The 15,779-nt window shown below is 36.5% G+C and overlaps 1 protein-coding gene across 5 annotated transcripts in view; it reads right to left on the bottom strand.

The window, feature by feature from the left end:
* The window catches only part of LOC123552781 (afadin-like), an 89,605-nt gene that overhangs the window by 45,909 nt on the left and 27,917 nt on the right, over positions 1-15,779 (bottom strand). For 3 of the 5 annotated variants that reach the window (XM_053540830.1, XM_053540832.1, XM_053540833.1), the window contains exons 5-17: positions 15,585-15,742; positions 13,207-13,321; positions 12,369-12,392; positions 10,330-10,491; positions 8,662-8,762; positions 7,869-8,069; positions 7,339-7,568; positions 6,595-6,671; positions 5,931-6,136; positions 4,590-4,818; positions 3,973-4,277; positions 3,218-3,512; positions 362-495 (exon numbers count right to left, since the gene is read on the bottom strand). In XM_053540830.1, the coding sequence (XP_053396805.1) occupies positions 362-495; positions 3,218-3,512; positions 3,973-4,277; positions 4,590-4,818; positions 5,931-6,136; positions 6,595-6,671; positions 7,339-7,568; positions 7,869-8,069; positions 8,662-8,762; positions 10,330-10,491; positions 12,369-12,392; positions 13,207-13,321; positions 15,585-15,742 (2,237 nt within the window). The remainder of the gene's footprint in view (positions 1-361; positions 496-3,217; positions 3,513-3,972; positions 4,278-4,589; positions 4,819-5,930; positions 6,137-6,594; positions 6,672-7,338; positions 7,569-7,868; positions 8,070-8,661; positions 8,763-10,329; positions 10,492-12,368; positions 12,393-13,206; positions 13,322-15,584; positions 15,743-15,779) is intronic. The other 2 variants (XM_053540831.1, XM_053540834.1) reach the window with 1 other exon arrangement.

Raw genomic sequence — 15,779 nt, 5'->3', positions numbered from 1 at the left:
CATTCTGACCAATTTTCATAAAGATCCCATGAAAAATGTGACCTCTAGAGTGGTCACAAGCAAAAGTTTACGCACGCACGCACGAACGGACTGACGGACGGACGACGGACGCTGCGCGATCACAAAAGCTCACTTTGTGACAGGTGAGCTTAAAAAAAAATTAAATAAATAACAGATAAAATAATGTAATTTTCACCTCAATAACTTCTGTAGATTCACCATTAGACATGTAAACTATCCAGACACCATTCACCTGGGACTGATGTACCCCATGATACAACACTGAACTTGTCAATTGCTCACACCAGCTACCTACAGTATTATATGAGGTCAAAACATCTAAAACAACATAAATTCTCACCTCTATAATTTGTGACGATTCATCATCAGACATGTAGACTGTCCACAGACCACTTGCCTGGGGCTGATGTGCCATACGACACAACCCTGACCGGGTTAATGGCTCAATGAAGTCTGCCAAACCATTAGGAACACCTGAAATAAACATACATGAACATAATTATTTAGTATGACCAAACTACTACTTGAGAAACAAATGAGCAAAGAATTTAATTTTTTATTTCATCTTTGGCAAAAAAAAATCAATAGTAACATTTTATCTCAACGAAATTAAAAATTTTCAAATCTACTGAAAATAATCTCAACTAAAACAAGAGATCACAGAGTGATCTTGGTGCCCACCAATGTGCCATTTTTGTGTGTTCCAAATTTCAAGACTTATTGACTAGATCAAGTGTGCTTGTGGTCTAAAGTATGTCACTAGATCAATTTCAAGGACAATGTTCTTTGTACACAAAACTATGCATGTGCATCAAGTTTGAAGACTGTAGTTTGAGAAATTTGAAAGTAGGTCACTAGGTCAATCTTAAGGTCAAAGTTTATTTCGGTACACAAAACTATGCAAGTGGTCCAAATTTGAAGGCTGTAGCTCGAGAAATGTGAAAGTAGGTCACTAGGTCAAAATTAAGGTCAAATTTCACTTCAGAACACAAATCTATACATGTGGTCCAAATTTGAAGCCTGTACCTTCAAAAATGTGAAAGTAGGTCACTAGGTCAATGTCAAGGTCAAAGTTTGCTTCGGTACACAATCCTATGCATGTGGTCTAAATTTGAAGCCTGTAGCTATAGAAATGTGAAAGTAGGTCACTAGGTCAATCGTTAAGGTCAAAGTTCATTCTGGTACACAAAACTATGCAAGTGGTCCAAATTTGAAGGCTGTAGCTTGAGAAATGTGAAAGTAGGTCACTAGGTCAAAATTAAGGTCAAATTTCACTTCAGAACACAAATCTATGCATTGAAGCCTGTACCTTCAAAAATGTATAAGTAGGTCACTAGGTCAATGTCAAGGTCAAAGTTTGTTTCGGTACACAATCCTATGCATGTGGTCTAAATTTGAAGCCTGTAGCTACAGAAATGTGAAAGTAGGTCACTAGGTCAATTGTTAAGGTCAAAGTTCATTCTGGTACACAAAACTATGCAATTGGTCCAAATTTGAAGGCTGTAGCTTGAAAAATGTGAAAGTAGGTCACTAGGTCAAAATCAAGGTCAAATTTTATTTTGGAATACGAAACTATACATGTGGTCAAAATTTGAAGCCTGTACCTTCAAAAATGTGAAAGTAGGTCACTAGGTCAATGTAAAGGTTTATCAAAGTTTGTTACTAGGTCAAAATCAAGGTCAAATGTTATTTCGTAATACAGAACTATGCATGTGGTCCAAATGTGAAGCCAGTACCTTCAAAAATGTGAAAGTAGGTCACTAGGTCAATGTAATGGTCAAAGTTTATTTCTGTACATAAAACCATGCATGTGGTCCAAATTTGAAGGCTGTAGCTTGAGAAATGTGAAAGTAGGTCACTGGGTCAAAATCAAGGTCCGATTTCATTTCGGAATACGAAACTATGCATGTGGTCCAAATTTGAAGCCTGTACCTTCAAAAATGTGAAAGTAGGTCACTAGGTCAATGTCAAGGTAAAAGTTTGTTTCAGTGCACAAAACTATGCACGTGGTCCAAATTTAAAGGTTGTAGCTACAGAAATGTGAAAGTAGGTCACTAAGTCAAAATCAAGGTCAACTCATGTCAAGGTTCATCTTGCCACTCAAAACCATACATGTTGTCTAAATTTAAATGTTGTAGGTTATTGATAAGAAGTTTTTAAAACTTTTTCCCTATATAAGTCTATATGAACCATGTGACCCCCAGGGCGCGGCCATATTTGATAATTTTAACAAACTTGGTAGAGAACCACTAGATGATGCTACATTACAAATATCAAAGCCCTAGGCTTGTGGTTTGGACAAGAAGATTTTCAAAGTTTTTCCATATATAAGTCTATGTAAACCATGTGACCCCCGGGCGGGGCCATATTTGACCCTAGGGGGATGATTGGAACAATCTTAGTAGAAGACCACTAGATGACGTCACATACAAAATATCAAAGCCCTAGGCCCTGTGGTTTTGGACAAGAGGTTTTTCAAAGTTTTTCCCTATACAAGTCTATATAAACCATGTGACCCCCCCGGGCGGGGCCATATTAGACCCCTGGGAAATAATTTGAATCATCTTGGTAGAGGACCTCTAGATGATGCTTCATACCAAATATCAAAGCCCTAGGCTCTGTGGTTCTGGGCAAGAAGATTTTCAAAGTTTTTCCCTATATAAATCTATGTAAATTATAGAAATAAACAAAGGGCCATAACTCACTAAAAAATTGTTGAACCAGTCTGATTTTCAGGGGGACACAACTAGGGTACCAATACATCATTCTGACAAAGTTTGGTCAAAATCCCCATGGTAGTTTCTGAGGAGATGCGATAACGAGAAATTCTTAACGGAAGGACGGACGGACGGAAGGACGTCGGACCACGGACGCAGAGTCATTTGAATAGCCCACCATCTGATGATGGTGGGCTAAAAATATTAAGACCATCCAAGCTTCCTTTCTAAACTTCACAACCATCAAAAAAAAAAGATGTGGAACTACTTTTAACATTTCTGTTTCAGGGGGAGCAACTGCAAGTCTGAACAATACCATGTTCACAACATTACATTACCTTCTTTACCTTATTACAACACTGATTTCTTTGAATGATCACTGAAAAACTTTTTTATATTATTTAAATTTTCATGGTAACAAAACCCTCCCTATATGGATGTAGCTCCTATTTTCAAACCAGCATTTTTCAAGACCCTACCTTTAATAGTATCACAGGAATATCCGTCCTCAGGAAGTAAGAAAGGCAATTGTAAATCTTGGTCCTCTTCCAGCTGTACCTGACGTCCATCTGTCCTTATCAGCTCGTCAGCCATATTCTGTGCCACCGACACCACCCGATCGATAAGATTATGTGGTATGGGAGGTTCCATGGGTTCCGGCTGGTAACGTTCCAAAAGTTCACGTAACTGTAGGGAGTTCAGTTTGAAACACGTGGAACTAATGTTAGCAATATCATCCGGACTGCTTTTTGGTGCTTGCAATAAATGAGCAGCCTGTGAAACAAAAATACACAATAACATTAGGTTAAAACAACCATCAAGATGATATCTGTTACACTACATCAACTTTTTAAAATTACTTCCTTTCATTCTTTAAATTTTCAGATTAAAACTACGTGTTATTAGGTCCATCTGAATGACACAGGATAATTGCTAGTATCATGATTTTAGAGCTATTTCAGATTGCGAACATTTTTGAAATGACTATTTCAACTGAATATTCCTTCTATAAAAATCCAATTAAACTTATAAACAAGTAGAATGCACAACAGAGCATCGAAATCAAAAAGCAACAAACGACTGGCACAAATACTGTCCAAAATGCTATGTTGTATATAAAGTTTACAACCAGAAAACTACTGTGAGCATGCATCATCTGTTTCTTTTGTAACTGGAAAAAGTTCTTAAGACAACAAAACAGAATTAAGTAGACCCAGACATGATTATCACTAACCTGAATAATTCTACACAGATGGCAATCAGCAGCAAGTTCTAGACCTTGTTTCTCTGCCCACGCCTCAACACGTCCTAGACGTCTCTTCAGTCGGACCCCCCAGGCTCTGGTACACAGGTTCAGTCTTTTTTCAGTGACAAGGATGTTGAATACCCACATATTGATGAAGTGAAACAGCTGGGAGAACAGTTGAATAGTGAGGGCAGCATTTACACGACAACGTCGCAGCAGGTTCATCGCCGAGGACAACGTGTCGAGAATATCCATCATTGTGGGTTTGTTTCTATTATAACGTGCTCGATCATCTGTGAGAATAACGTAAGTATGGACTGATACAGCAAAATGTTTTCCCAACAAAACAGTTTACCCCTAGCAAATGGAATAACTTATTTCTAATAATTCTTTACTAGGAAGGTAAACGAGCAAATGGCAAGCTTCAAGATAATATGGTCCGACTTACTCTAAGTAATTGCTGATTTTATTACTTCAAATGGGAACATCTATATAACTTGAGAAAGTTGATTTTCAAAATAATCTGCATATAATACAGCTGACCAACGTAAGAGCTGAGACAATTTAAACACATATTTATTTCAAGACAACACTCTAAAGTTTACCTATTTCTCCGTCATCATCATTTTCATCAAGGAATGCCGGAAGTGTTCGTTGAAGATCGTACTGAAGACATCGTACAAGGTGATGGAAGGCCATCTGAACGGCCTCCGCTAACATCTCCTGCGAGTCCTGACTGAACAGATGTATATCATGATCCTGTTTAAAGAAATGCAGGATCTCGGAGGCGTTTGCCATCCAGAATGCTAACGTTGCTGGATTATCACGATTATCCTGTAAAATAAACATCACTTAAAACATCTATTTTGTTTGATTTATCTAAAACAAAAGTGATATGCTATTTTTCAAAAGAATTTCAGAACTGTAAAGGTAGTCTGTTTACCCTATTGAGTATACCTGGATTCAGAATAAAAACCGATATCTTCTGCACAAGTAACAAGTAAATCTTAAATTTATCATAAGAATCAGGTGCAATGAATAAGACACACAACATCTAATGTCGAATTATAAAACAGAACATTCACCTCACTTTGGGATCAATCTCACAAAATCTTGATCTATGAAATTTGGCAGCAAAAAGGGTGGGCTAATATAGAAGACCTCAAGCTAGGTCTTAATTTTTTTTTTTTTTTTGAAAAGTCACTACTCCCTCCAGCCAATTTAAGGAGAAATGGAGAGACCAAAGGGAGAAGTAGGTGACATGTAGAAAAGTTTAAGAGAAGTATAAAACAAAGTAACAGCACCTGCCTACACACAAGTTTGTGAGACGTGATTGTAGTTTCCTTGTTTCTGAATAAAAACCATTGAACAACCACTGGTTTTTCTTAGTTACAGTATTTCTCAGATAAGGATTATGGTTCTGATCCAAAATCATGAAAAAAATTGTTTTCAAAATTCCAACTAAGCTATGCTAAGCATACGTTATCAAGCTCAACCTATCACACTGACTTATACAAAATCTATATGGTTGGCAGAAATAACGGTTGCGCATATGGAAACCTCAGCGTCTATAATAAAATTGATTTAAAACTCCTTCAACCAATTTAAAATCAAGTTCACCAATCAGGTCAGAAAATTTAAAAATTAAACAAATTAAATGTAACGTCTTGTGAAAATTTCCAATTTTTACTGTATTTACAATTACCTGGGAAGTTTTGTTTATAAAAATCGCTGTCAAAATAGCTGGGGATTCCGCTTCTGATGCGCATGCGCAAACTGCAGTTTGTTTCGATGTGCAGATTATAACACATTACAGACGGTAAAGTATCGCCAAAATCTGCGATTTAGTGCCGAGGTTATCTCGCCAACCTGTACTTTATGAATAATTACATTGCATTAATTTTCAAATCCAATCATTCAAATCACTTGATACAAAATCTACATACTTGTATTGCTTGTGGAATCATCTGTGCTATTTTGTTCACCACAGACGTCAGTTTGTGTGCTCGATCTGATGGACTAAGTTCAGGTCTGTATGCACTCGAAAGTCTGAACCTGACTGCTAGATACATCGTGTATGTTGGAGAAAGTTTAAACTGTGTCGCCGATGCATTTGTGTCTAAGATAACTGTACTAAGGAAATCATTCTCCTCTGAAAAAAATAAGTAAATTCAACCATAAAACAGCAGTCTGGATTAATAAAACTATGAATAATTAACGACGAATTGCAAGCATTTCAACAAGGCATTAAGCCTATTCCTGCTTACATTTCTGCTAAATTACTCCTTAGAATTACAACTGTAAGGATAATACAAAGTTTATACTGGAACATTAATTTCAAAGCATTTATTTCAAATCAACCATACACGTTGCTGTCATAATTCTGTCTGTAATGTAGAATAAGACTCTTAATCTCTAACATTTTCAAATTGCTACGTTTTCTTTTGTTAATTTGTATATCTTTTTAAATAAAACAATGGAGCTACCTGCGAGTAAAGTTCGGTGAAATTTAAAAAAACATTGTAGACAGCCCATGAAAACTAGTCTGATGCAATTCTTTGTGTTTTCACAAATTAATTAAAATCACACTGCAGTTAAAAATATACATACTATCATCTCTAAACTCTAGACTAGCTGGTAATGCATCTTCAAACTTGGTACCATCCGGTCGACTATCACGTGGCGAGCTGAAAATGCAAAGAGATAAGTTCACAGACAGACAGTTCAAATTACACTGAATTGATTTAAATGAAATCAAACACTAATGTTAATTATTCACTTGTTTCCATGGTAAATGTGCTAAATTCATCCAATACTATATGGCTGCTTATTGTATTGTCTTTATAAAATGCAACTGCTTCTGGTTCATGCTTTTTTCCACTGGGTTGAATGAGAAACATTAAATTGTTACTTCCCTTGAAAAGTTGTATGATAAAGCGCAAAGATGACCAAATGTAACATTGGTCCCTTTCAGTTGGATTCCTCTGACTTTTCCGTTTTAACCTTTGTCCAAGATGTTGCGGTTGGTAAAAATAAATATGCTTTTTATGTGTAAGCTTCTAAATAAAATCAAACCTAAATTAAGCAGAGAGCCACTAAAAGAAAACCTGTCCTTAATCATTTTCCAATCCAATGAAATTTAGTATAGATATTGCTTTTGAAAATTACAAAGAAGTCAACGATAAAACAGAGGAAGGACCTATCTACTTCTTGGACATAATCAGGGGAAGTAACTGACTAATGTTTCTCATTATTCTATGTGAAAACCCAGTCCATCTGGCCTGATGAAGGTAAGTGTTTTTATACAGAAGTCTTTACAAAGCTACCTCTACCTTTAATATTTAGTATACTAACCCTCTGGGTACATCATCATGAATGCTGCCCTGCATACTGCTGCCCTGAAGACTACTGTGAGCACTTTGCCTACTCTCCTGCCTCTGTGGGTGATTAGGCCGGGAACCATCTGTCATCGTCTCTACCCTACCATCCATGTCGAAATTGGTCTCCTGAGGCCGGTTTGGGAATGGAGGAGCTGTGGCTTGTTTTTGTGCTAATTCCTGAGGCATTTGACCCTTCCTCTGTTTCTGCAAAAGTAAATTACCATGTCAACCCAACAGTAAGTGAATTCTGAAAGTTTCCTTCTTAACATCAAGCATGGACAAACAAAAAATTTAAGATGTGGATATAGATCCACAAGTAACTGAAACTTCCACAAGAGATACTGAGAGAAGACTCTTGATAATTAGTCCTCAGTCAAATCAGTAATTTTTCAAATCACCCCTGATTACCTGACTGACTTAGAAATTATCTATTGCTGATTGGCCAGTAATGTTATTACAACATAAGTCATAACTGTTTCCAGAGAAAAAGAGAAACATATCTACCTCTTCCCAAGAAGGATCAAAGAATCTGAATGCGTTCTGTTTTCCAAACTTTACGGTCATTCCATGCTGAAGTAGTGTTGTTTCATGAACTCTCTGGTTATTGACATACGTCTCGGACTCCCTGCTGGTTGGTGTTACTGTGACTATACCACTTGTGTGAGCTATTACACAATGACGAGGCTGGATGTTTGGTCCAAATAACTGAAAGAATTAGATAACCTCTGGTTAAAAGTTTCTGTGTACACATCAGAGTAACCTACTTTAATATTCAATTGATTGAACTCTTATTTATAATAGTTCCTAACTCTCTTGATTAACTCTACGCAACTGCTTCTGACAAGAAGCAAATCTGCAAGACAGCTGAATACAAAAGTAGGGTCCTTTTCACTAAGTTTATAGCTTTTCAAACCCAAAACCGTGATTCTGGCCTAGACTCAATATTCTGTTCTAAAACAACTCTTAGCAAAGTGGTGAAACATATTTCACCATGAATTTAAAATAAAATGACAGATATCAAGTGGCAAGTATTTTAGAAAGCCTAGACGAGGCCCTGCAACAGACAAAAAAAAAAATAAATCTTTTTTGCTTACTAATCACTTCCTAATACAAGCAGGATTCATAACTTGGCTTTGGACATCCATTTTAATATAAAAATTTACAAAATGGAACAACACTGAACAGTATAAACAGTGGGGAAAGTGGAACAATCAAAACCAGATAATTCTGAAATCTATTTACTGGAAAAAGAAGTTACCACTCTCGGGAGAAAAACCCAAAGCAATGTCACACAAACCTGCAGATACTGTCCACTGGTGGATACAGATTTTTCACGCCCCACTTCTGTAACATCCAGATGTAACCTGTGTACTTTCCCTTTCAAATTCTCTGTACCATCTGTAACACACCACAACATTTATCTATCAAATGATAATCATTATTTACTTTATAGATAAACAATACACTTTCAATAAGGAAAATGTCCACCACATGGAAAAATGTTTGCTGCATAGGCAATCCAATAATAGCATGCTACACACCTGGGAAATCCAATATAGATGGTACTACACTATTATTACCAAGACATCAGTTTTTGCCAAACATTTCATCACAATATTTCCCTCCCTGTTTTTTTTTTTTTTTTTTTTTTTTTTTTTTTTATATACTTCTCAAATGGCAATGGTGGACCTGAAGTGGTCATTAGCAAGATTAAACCTATATTACCCAAGGGCATAGCCAGACTGCCAATACAGGTTTATATTTGCCACAGGGCATATCTAGACTGCCAATATAATAGGGTTATTATAACAGTAGCTCGATCTGGGATGCTGCATTCGGCTCTAGTAGATTTTTGCTAGATTGGATCTCACGAGGCACACAAGCACAGGGTGTGATCCGACCTTGCAAAATACGCGAGAGCTGAATACAAAATCTCAGATCTAGTTACTGTTATAGTGACCCTTCTATTAAATACCTCTACCTTTTTGTTTGTTGTTTTGTAATTGAATGAAATCTTCAATGTTTATTGATATTAAATGAATCTAAATGAAGTTTTAATGTGCACTATTTAAACAACTGTGTCAGGTCATGCATATTAATGAAAGAAGTCCGGCAGCATACAATACAGAAGGTATAATACGGAATTAATAAGGTACAATACAGATTTTTTTCTGCCTGTTCATATTTAATTATGAAATAAAAGCCACTTTTTTTACAGAATTTACACAGGTTTATAATAAAAATTAAAATTTGCCAGTGGGCGTAGCCAGATTGCCAATATAGGTTTATGAGTGCTAATAACCTAAATTACATAACCTAATAAAGTGTGTCACTGACGTTTAATGAATTGTTTATTATACACCTAAACAAAATAACAATTTAAATACTCGATTGCTTGAATCAGTTAATTATATCAAGAATCAACCGAAATTTTTTTTTTAGCACAACACAGGATAAAATGAGGTCGATGGCGGGCCAATAACTAGTTACATTGCCCACTTCAGGTTACATGGCCTGCGTAACTGGATTTTGTCCTAGTACTGTAAAATCATTTAATTTCGTGGGCATGAAATTTCGTGGTTTTGGTCAAAACAGCAATTTCATGGGGATATGAATTCGTGGATTTCAACTTCTGAACATAAAAAGAATGGGAATTTTACATGTTTGTTGGGATTAAGTTTCAAGGGTTGACTCAACTGCGAAATCCACAAAAAGTATTCCCACACGAATATTAATGATTTCACAGTATTCAGTTTTGTTACTATTTATAGTTAGGTATATAATAACAATAGTATATGTACATGGTCTCAGAGCAACTACTTCTCATAAGCACCTGTATCTACAAGAAGGAAAAAAATAAGTGTCTATTAAAGCTAAAATTTCAAATGAAATGAAAGCTCAAATAACAATATCATTAAGCTGTAAAAAAAAAAACTGCTCATATCAATAAGAAACAAAACTATACCTGGATTTAATTCCACCAGGAAAGGTAACTTGTTTGGTGGAGTAGACTGACTGCTTGGTGCCTGTGTTGATCTTAAATCTTCATGTGATACCGCCCTTTGTCTCTTGTACTTGGGCTTGATCATATCCGCATTTTTCCTTTTCAATTGGAACATCAACATTCCTACAAAGAAAACAACAAAATTAATCCTGCAAATTTGTACAAAGACAACAAAAACAAAACGTAACAATAAATGCTGAAAACAACTCTATATGTAACTGAGAATAACACAAAGTTCCATGATGATATAAGCAAAATATGTCCAAATAAATCACTGTTCATGTCTGAACTTGGATGCAATTTCATCTGGATTCGAATACAAGGATTCAGCGATATATATGAGAAAATGAGACAAGATCAATCCTGGAAAATGTGGTCTCTGGCAAACAAAATATTACATTAGAAAGTGTTAAATTACAATAGCTCTTCAAACAATGTTAAATCACACTTTATACTTGTTAAAAGATGACTTCAACACCACATATATGATACCTACTCATCTGTACTTACAAAATTATCATGACATTTTTTTTTTTTGTAAAAAAAAAACAAACATATTTTTGGCACCTATATTAAACAAAAAAAAAAAAAACCTTAAAATATTAGCTTTTGGACCGGCACCTTCACAACTTTCAACTTAATTCAACAAGTAAGACCAAATAATAAACAGACCCCCGTGTTACACATCAATTTATACAAGGCAGTCTGAAAGACAGCTAAATCCCCCGCCACTGCTATGGATAGTGAAAAGGTAAACCTTTGATTTTAGCTGTGACCTTGACCTTGAACTGACATGGCTGACTCATGAATTCTGCACAACGTCTTGATGAGGTGATCATTTGACCAAAGTTTCATGAAAATCCTTCAAGGGGTTTAGGAGATACAGAGCTGAAACCTTTGAACTTCAGTTGTGACCTTGACCTTGAGTTGACATGGCTGACTCATGAGTTCTTGATGAGGTGATCATTTGACCCAAGTTTGATGAAAATCCTTCAAGGGGTTAAGGAGATACAGAGTGGACACCAGATGGAAGGCTCAAACCTTCGACCCTTAGTTGTGACCTTGACCTTAAGCTGGCATGGTTGACTCATAATTTCTGCACATTGTTCTGATGAGGTAATCATTTGACCCAAGTTTTATAAAATTCCTTCAAGGGGTTTAGAAGATATAGAGCGGACACGAAATGGAAGGCTCAAACCTTTGACCTTCAGTTGTGACCTTGACCTTGAGCCGACATGGCTGACTCATAAGTTCTGCACATCGCCTTGATGAGGTGATCGTTTGACACAAGTTTGATGAAAATCCTTCAAGGGGTTTAGGAGATATAGAGCGGACAAAAAATGGAAGGCTCAAACCTTTGACCCTAAGTTGTGACCTTGACCTTGAGCCGGCATGACTGACTCATATGTTCTGCACATCGTCTTGATGAGGTGATCATTTGACCAAAGTTTTATAAAATTCCTTCAAGGGGTTTAAGAGATATAGAGCGGACACAAAATGGAAGGCTCAAACCTTTGACCTTGAGTTGTGACCTTGACCTTGAGCCGGCATGGCTGACTAATGGGTTCTGCACATCGTCTTGATGAGGTGATCATTTGACCCAAGTTTTATAAAATTCCTTCAAGGGGTTTAGGAGATATAGAGCGGACACAAAATGGCAGGCTCAAACCTTTGACCTTGCGTTGTGACCTTGACCTTGAACCGACAAGGCTGACTCATGGGTTCTGCAAATCGTCTTGATGAGGTGATCATTTGACCCAAGTTTCATGAAAATCCTTTAAGGGGTTTAGGAGATATGGACCGGACACTATTTTGTTACGGACGGAAGGACAGACGGACGCAGACCATTCCTATAATCCCTCCGCCACGGCGGGGGATTAATTATGAATTTATGAATGAATTTTGGAGTTAATGTTACTTTAAGGGAAAAACTCAAATTTCGTAAGTAAGATATTACAATGAACAATATCAAATGGCTTTTGCAAAGCAAGCAAAAATACCTTGATCATCATCAGACGTAGAATCTGTAATTTGAGTAAGACAAAGAACCTGACACCACTTTAAATATAAATAATTTACATATCTGTTATAAAAATACTCTTATCATTTTAATAATAGATTCAAAAGCCATTAAAAATGCAGAAAAAGTCGTTTAAAATCTTAGTAAATGTCGGATATACTTCTCTTTAACTAAAATTGTATTATTTTTTTTTCTAAATTCAATACTGCTTTTTGCCATATACAAAATGTCTAAAGTTGCACAAAAGAAACCCATTTTAAAGGTGAAGGCAACATAATGACATTCAAACTTACTCCTTTGTTTTATGTGATTCAAGTATGGTAGGATAAGAAGTTTGGTTCTGTTTACGATATAAGGGGTCTCCATGGCCGAGTAGTGCAGTTCTTTGACTTCCAATAACTTAACCCCACTACCTCGGGTTCGAAACTTTGCTTCAGGTGCAGAATTTTTTCATGTGAGGAAGCCATCCAGCTGACTAAAGTCAGTGGTTCTACCCAGGTGCCCCCTTACGCCTGACACAGCACACAAATAAGCACCTGGTGTCTTTTCCTCCACCTTTAAAAGCTGGAAGATCACCATTTAAACCTTTGTGTTGGTGTGATATTAAAACCCCAACAACAAAATTGTTTACTTTATTATCCCGTCATCATCAAAGAGTATGGTGACTTTCCAGGCGTAAAGGCAGGGGAAAATAATAGCAACTAACATCACAGGTACCAGCAGGCATCATTCTGCGTAAGTGCCAAAAGATAATCCTAAAGTCAGTTGGATGACAATCACATGAAACATTGATTGACAACTTAATGAATAACTGTTACCTCTGCTAGGTGGATGCTGCATGGCAATGGCTAGTGGACATTCATCATCTTCCATAATCCTCTCCTCCCCTATTGTACCTCCATGGTACTCTCTTTCTCCTGGCGGTACCAACACCTGAAAATATACATAATATACAGGTTTTCCTGGATATACATTTTAACTTTAAAAAAAAACTTTATTTGACTGCTTGCAGATCCATTTCTCTGGACCTTTGTCCGAGACTACAGACACTTGTTCTTTCTAACAATGAACTGTTATTGAGAAATAATTTTTTGTCCCATTTTCCTTTTAAAAAGTATATGTTCTCCCTACATTTTTGACAAAAATTCCAAACATTTTTAACATTCTACTCACTTTAGAAACAGCCAACCATACAAGCGAACAAGAGAAGACAGCAATGCTCAACTATTCAACAGGCTTATTCCCTAACAAAGTTAACTAAATACGAAAGTTGAAAGAAAAAGGGACACAATTTTGTAACAAGAGGGCCATGAAGGCCCTGTATCGCTCACCTGACCTATTGACCTAAAGATCAACATTCTGACCAAGTTTCATTAAGATATGTTTATAAATGTGGCCTCTAAAGTGTTAACTAGCTTTTCGTTTGGTTTGACCCCGTGACCTAGTTTTTGACCCAACATGACCCAGATTCGAACTTGACCTAAACATCATCAAGTTTAACATTCTGACTAAGTTTCATGAAGATACAGACATAAATGTGGCCTCTAGAGTGTTAACAAGCTTTTCTCTGATTTGACCTAGAGACCTAGTTTTTGACCCCCGTGACCCAGATTTAAACTTGACATAAAGATCATCAAGATAAACATTCTGACAAGTTTCATTAATATATGACATAAATGGGCCTCTAGAGTGTTAAAAACTTGACTTTTCCTTTGATTTGGAACGGGTGACCTAGTTTAATCCTTCAAGGACCCAGATTCTAACAGGGACCTTAATCAATATTAAAACATTCTGACCAAGAAAATTTATGGAAAGAATAGTCATAAATGCGGATCTACAGATGTTAAACAAACATTTTCCTTTGATTTGACTGGTGACCTAGATTTTTTTTCCCCATAATGACCCAATGTTCAACTCGTCCAAGATCTTTTTTAAGGATAAAATTCTGGACCAAGTTTCATTAAGAATTGGCCTATTGTGACCTCTAGTGTGTTAACCAGCTTTTCTTGATTTGACCTGTCTGACCTAGTTTTGACCCAGTGACCTAAAACGAACTTGTCCAAGATTTTATTTATGGGTAATTAGACAAAGTTTCATTAAGATTGAGGCCAAAAATATGACTCTAGAGTGTTAAACAAGCCTTTTCCTTTGATTGACCTGGTGACACAGTTTTTGACCCCAGATGACCCAATATTGAACTCGTCCAAGTTTTATGGGAGGGTAATTCTGACCAAGTGTTCATTAAAGATTGGGTCAAAATGTGACTTCTAGAGTGTAAACAAGCTTTTCCTTTGATTTGACCCTTGGGGTGGGGAAATAGTTTTTGACCCAGATGACCAATATTGAATCGTCCAAGATTTTATTGCGGGTAATTCTGACAAGTTTCATTAAGACTGGGGCAAAATTGTGACCTCTAGAGTGTTAACAGCTTTTCCGTTGATTTGACCTGGTGACCTTGTATTGTTCCATGATGACCCAATATGAACTCGTCCAAGATTTTATGGAGGGTAACATTGACCAAGTTTCATTAAGATTGGGCAAAAAATGTGACCTCTAGAGTGTTAAACAGTCAAATTCGTTGACGATGGACGGTCGGACGGACGAAAGCCATCCGGACGACGGACGGGACACAGGTAGATCATTAAAGCTCACCTTTGAGCACTTTGTGCTCAGGTGAGCTAAAAATAAGAAAGGGTTGTGGAACCTATACAATGCATGTCAGCTTATCACAGTAGACAAGTGTGTGAAGTTTCAATCCAATCTTAGTTGCTGATATTGAGATACCAGCTTACAATTTACATACACAAAGAATTAACCAAAAATTGCTCTTCAAAAAAGGGGTATAATTTTGTAATATAAATAGAGTTATGGAACCTGTCCAATGCATGCCAGATCATCAAAACTGACAAGTGCATAAAGTTTCAATCCATTCCAATTGGTGGGTACTGAAATACCAGCTTACATACAAAACCCTTATCAAATCGGGACACTGACATGGACAAATGGATGAGTGCAACTGTTCTACCTATTCTTTAAAAACAAACTAAAAAAAAATACATTTCAAATATAGATCTTAATTAGTGAACTGACTCTTTTTGTTCTTTAACTAAACCTCTAACTGAAGATAAAAGAGAAATGGAAATGTCACAAAATTATGCTTAACTGGAACTGACCACCTTTAAGCTAAGAAAATTACCTCAACAAGCACAAACTGTGAAGTATCCTCTGTATCAACCCCATATTTTTCCATTGCCTCCTTGATGACATGTTTCACTGTATCCGCTGTCGACAGTAGTAGTGTTTTATAAGGAACATCTGGCTTCAGTGTCTCCCCATAGATCTTCAATGTGCCCCCTGAAATAAGACAATTGTCTGTGTTTTATTTCACTGT

Source organism: Mercenaria mercenaria, chromosome 4 (assembly GCF_021730395.1).
Source record: "Mercenaria mercenaria strain notata chromosome 4, MADL_Memer_1, whole genome shotgun sequence".
Taxonomy (NCBI): Eukaryota; Metazoa; Mollusca; class Bivalvia; order Venerida; family Veneridae; genus Mercenaria; species Mercenaria mercenaria.
Note: the sequence above shows the minus strand (reverse complement) of the source record. Positions and strands in the feature narration are given on the sequence as shown.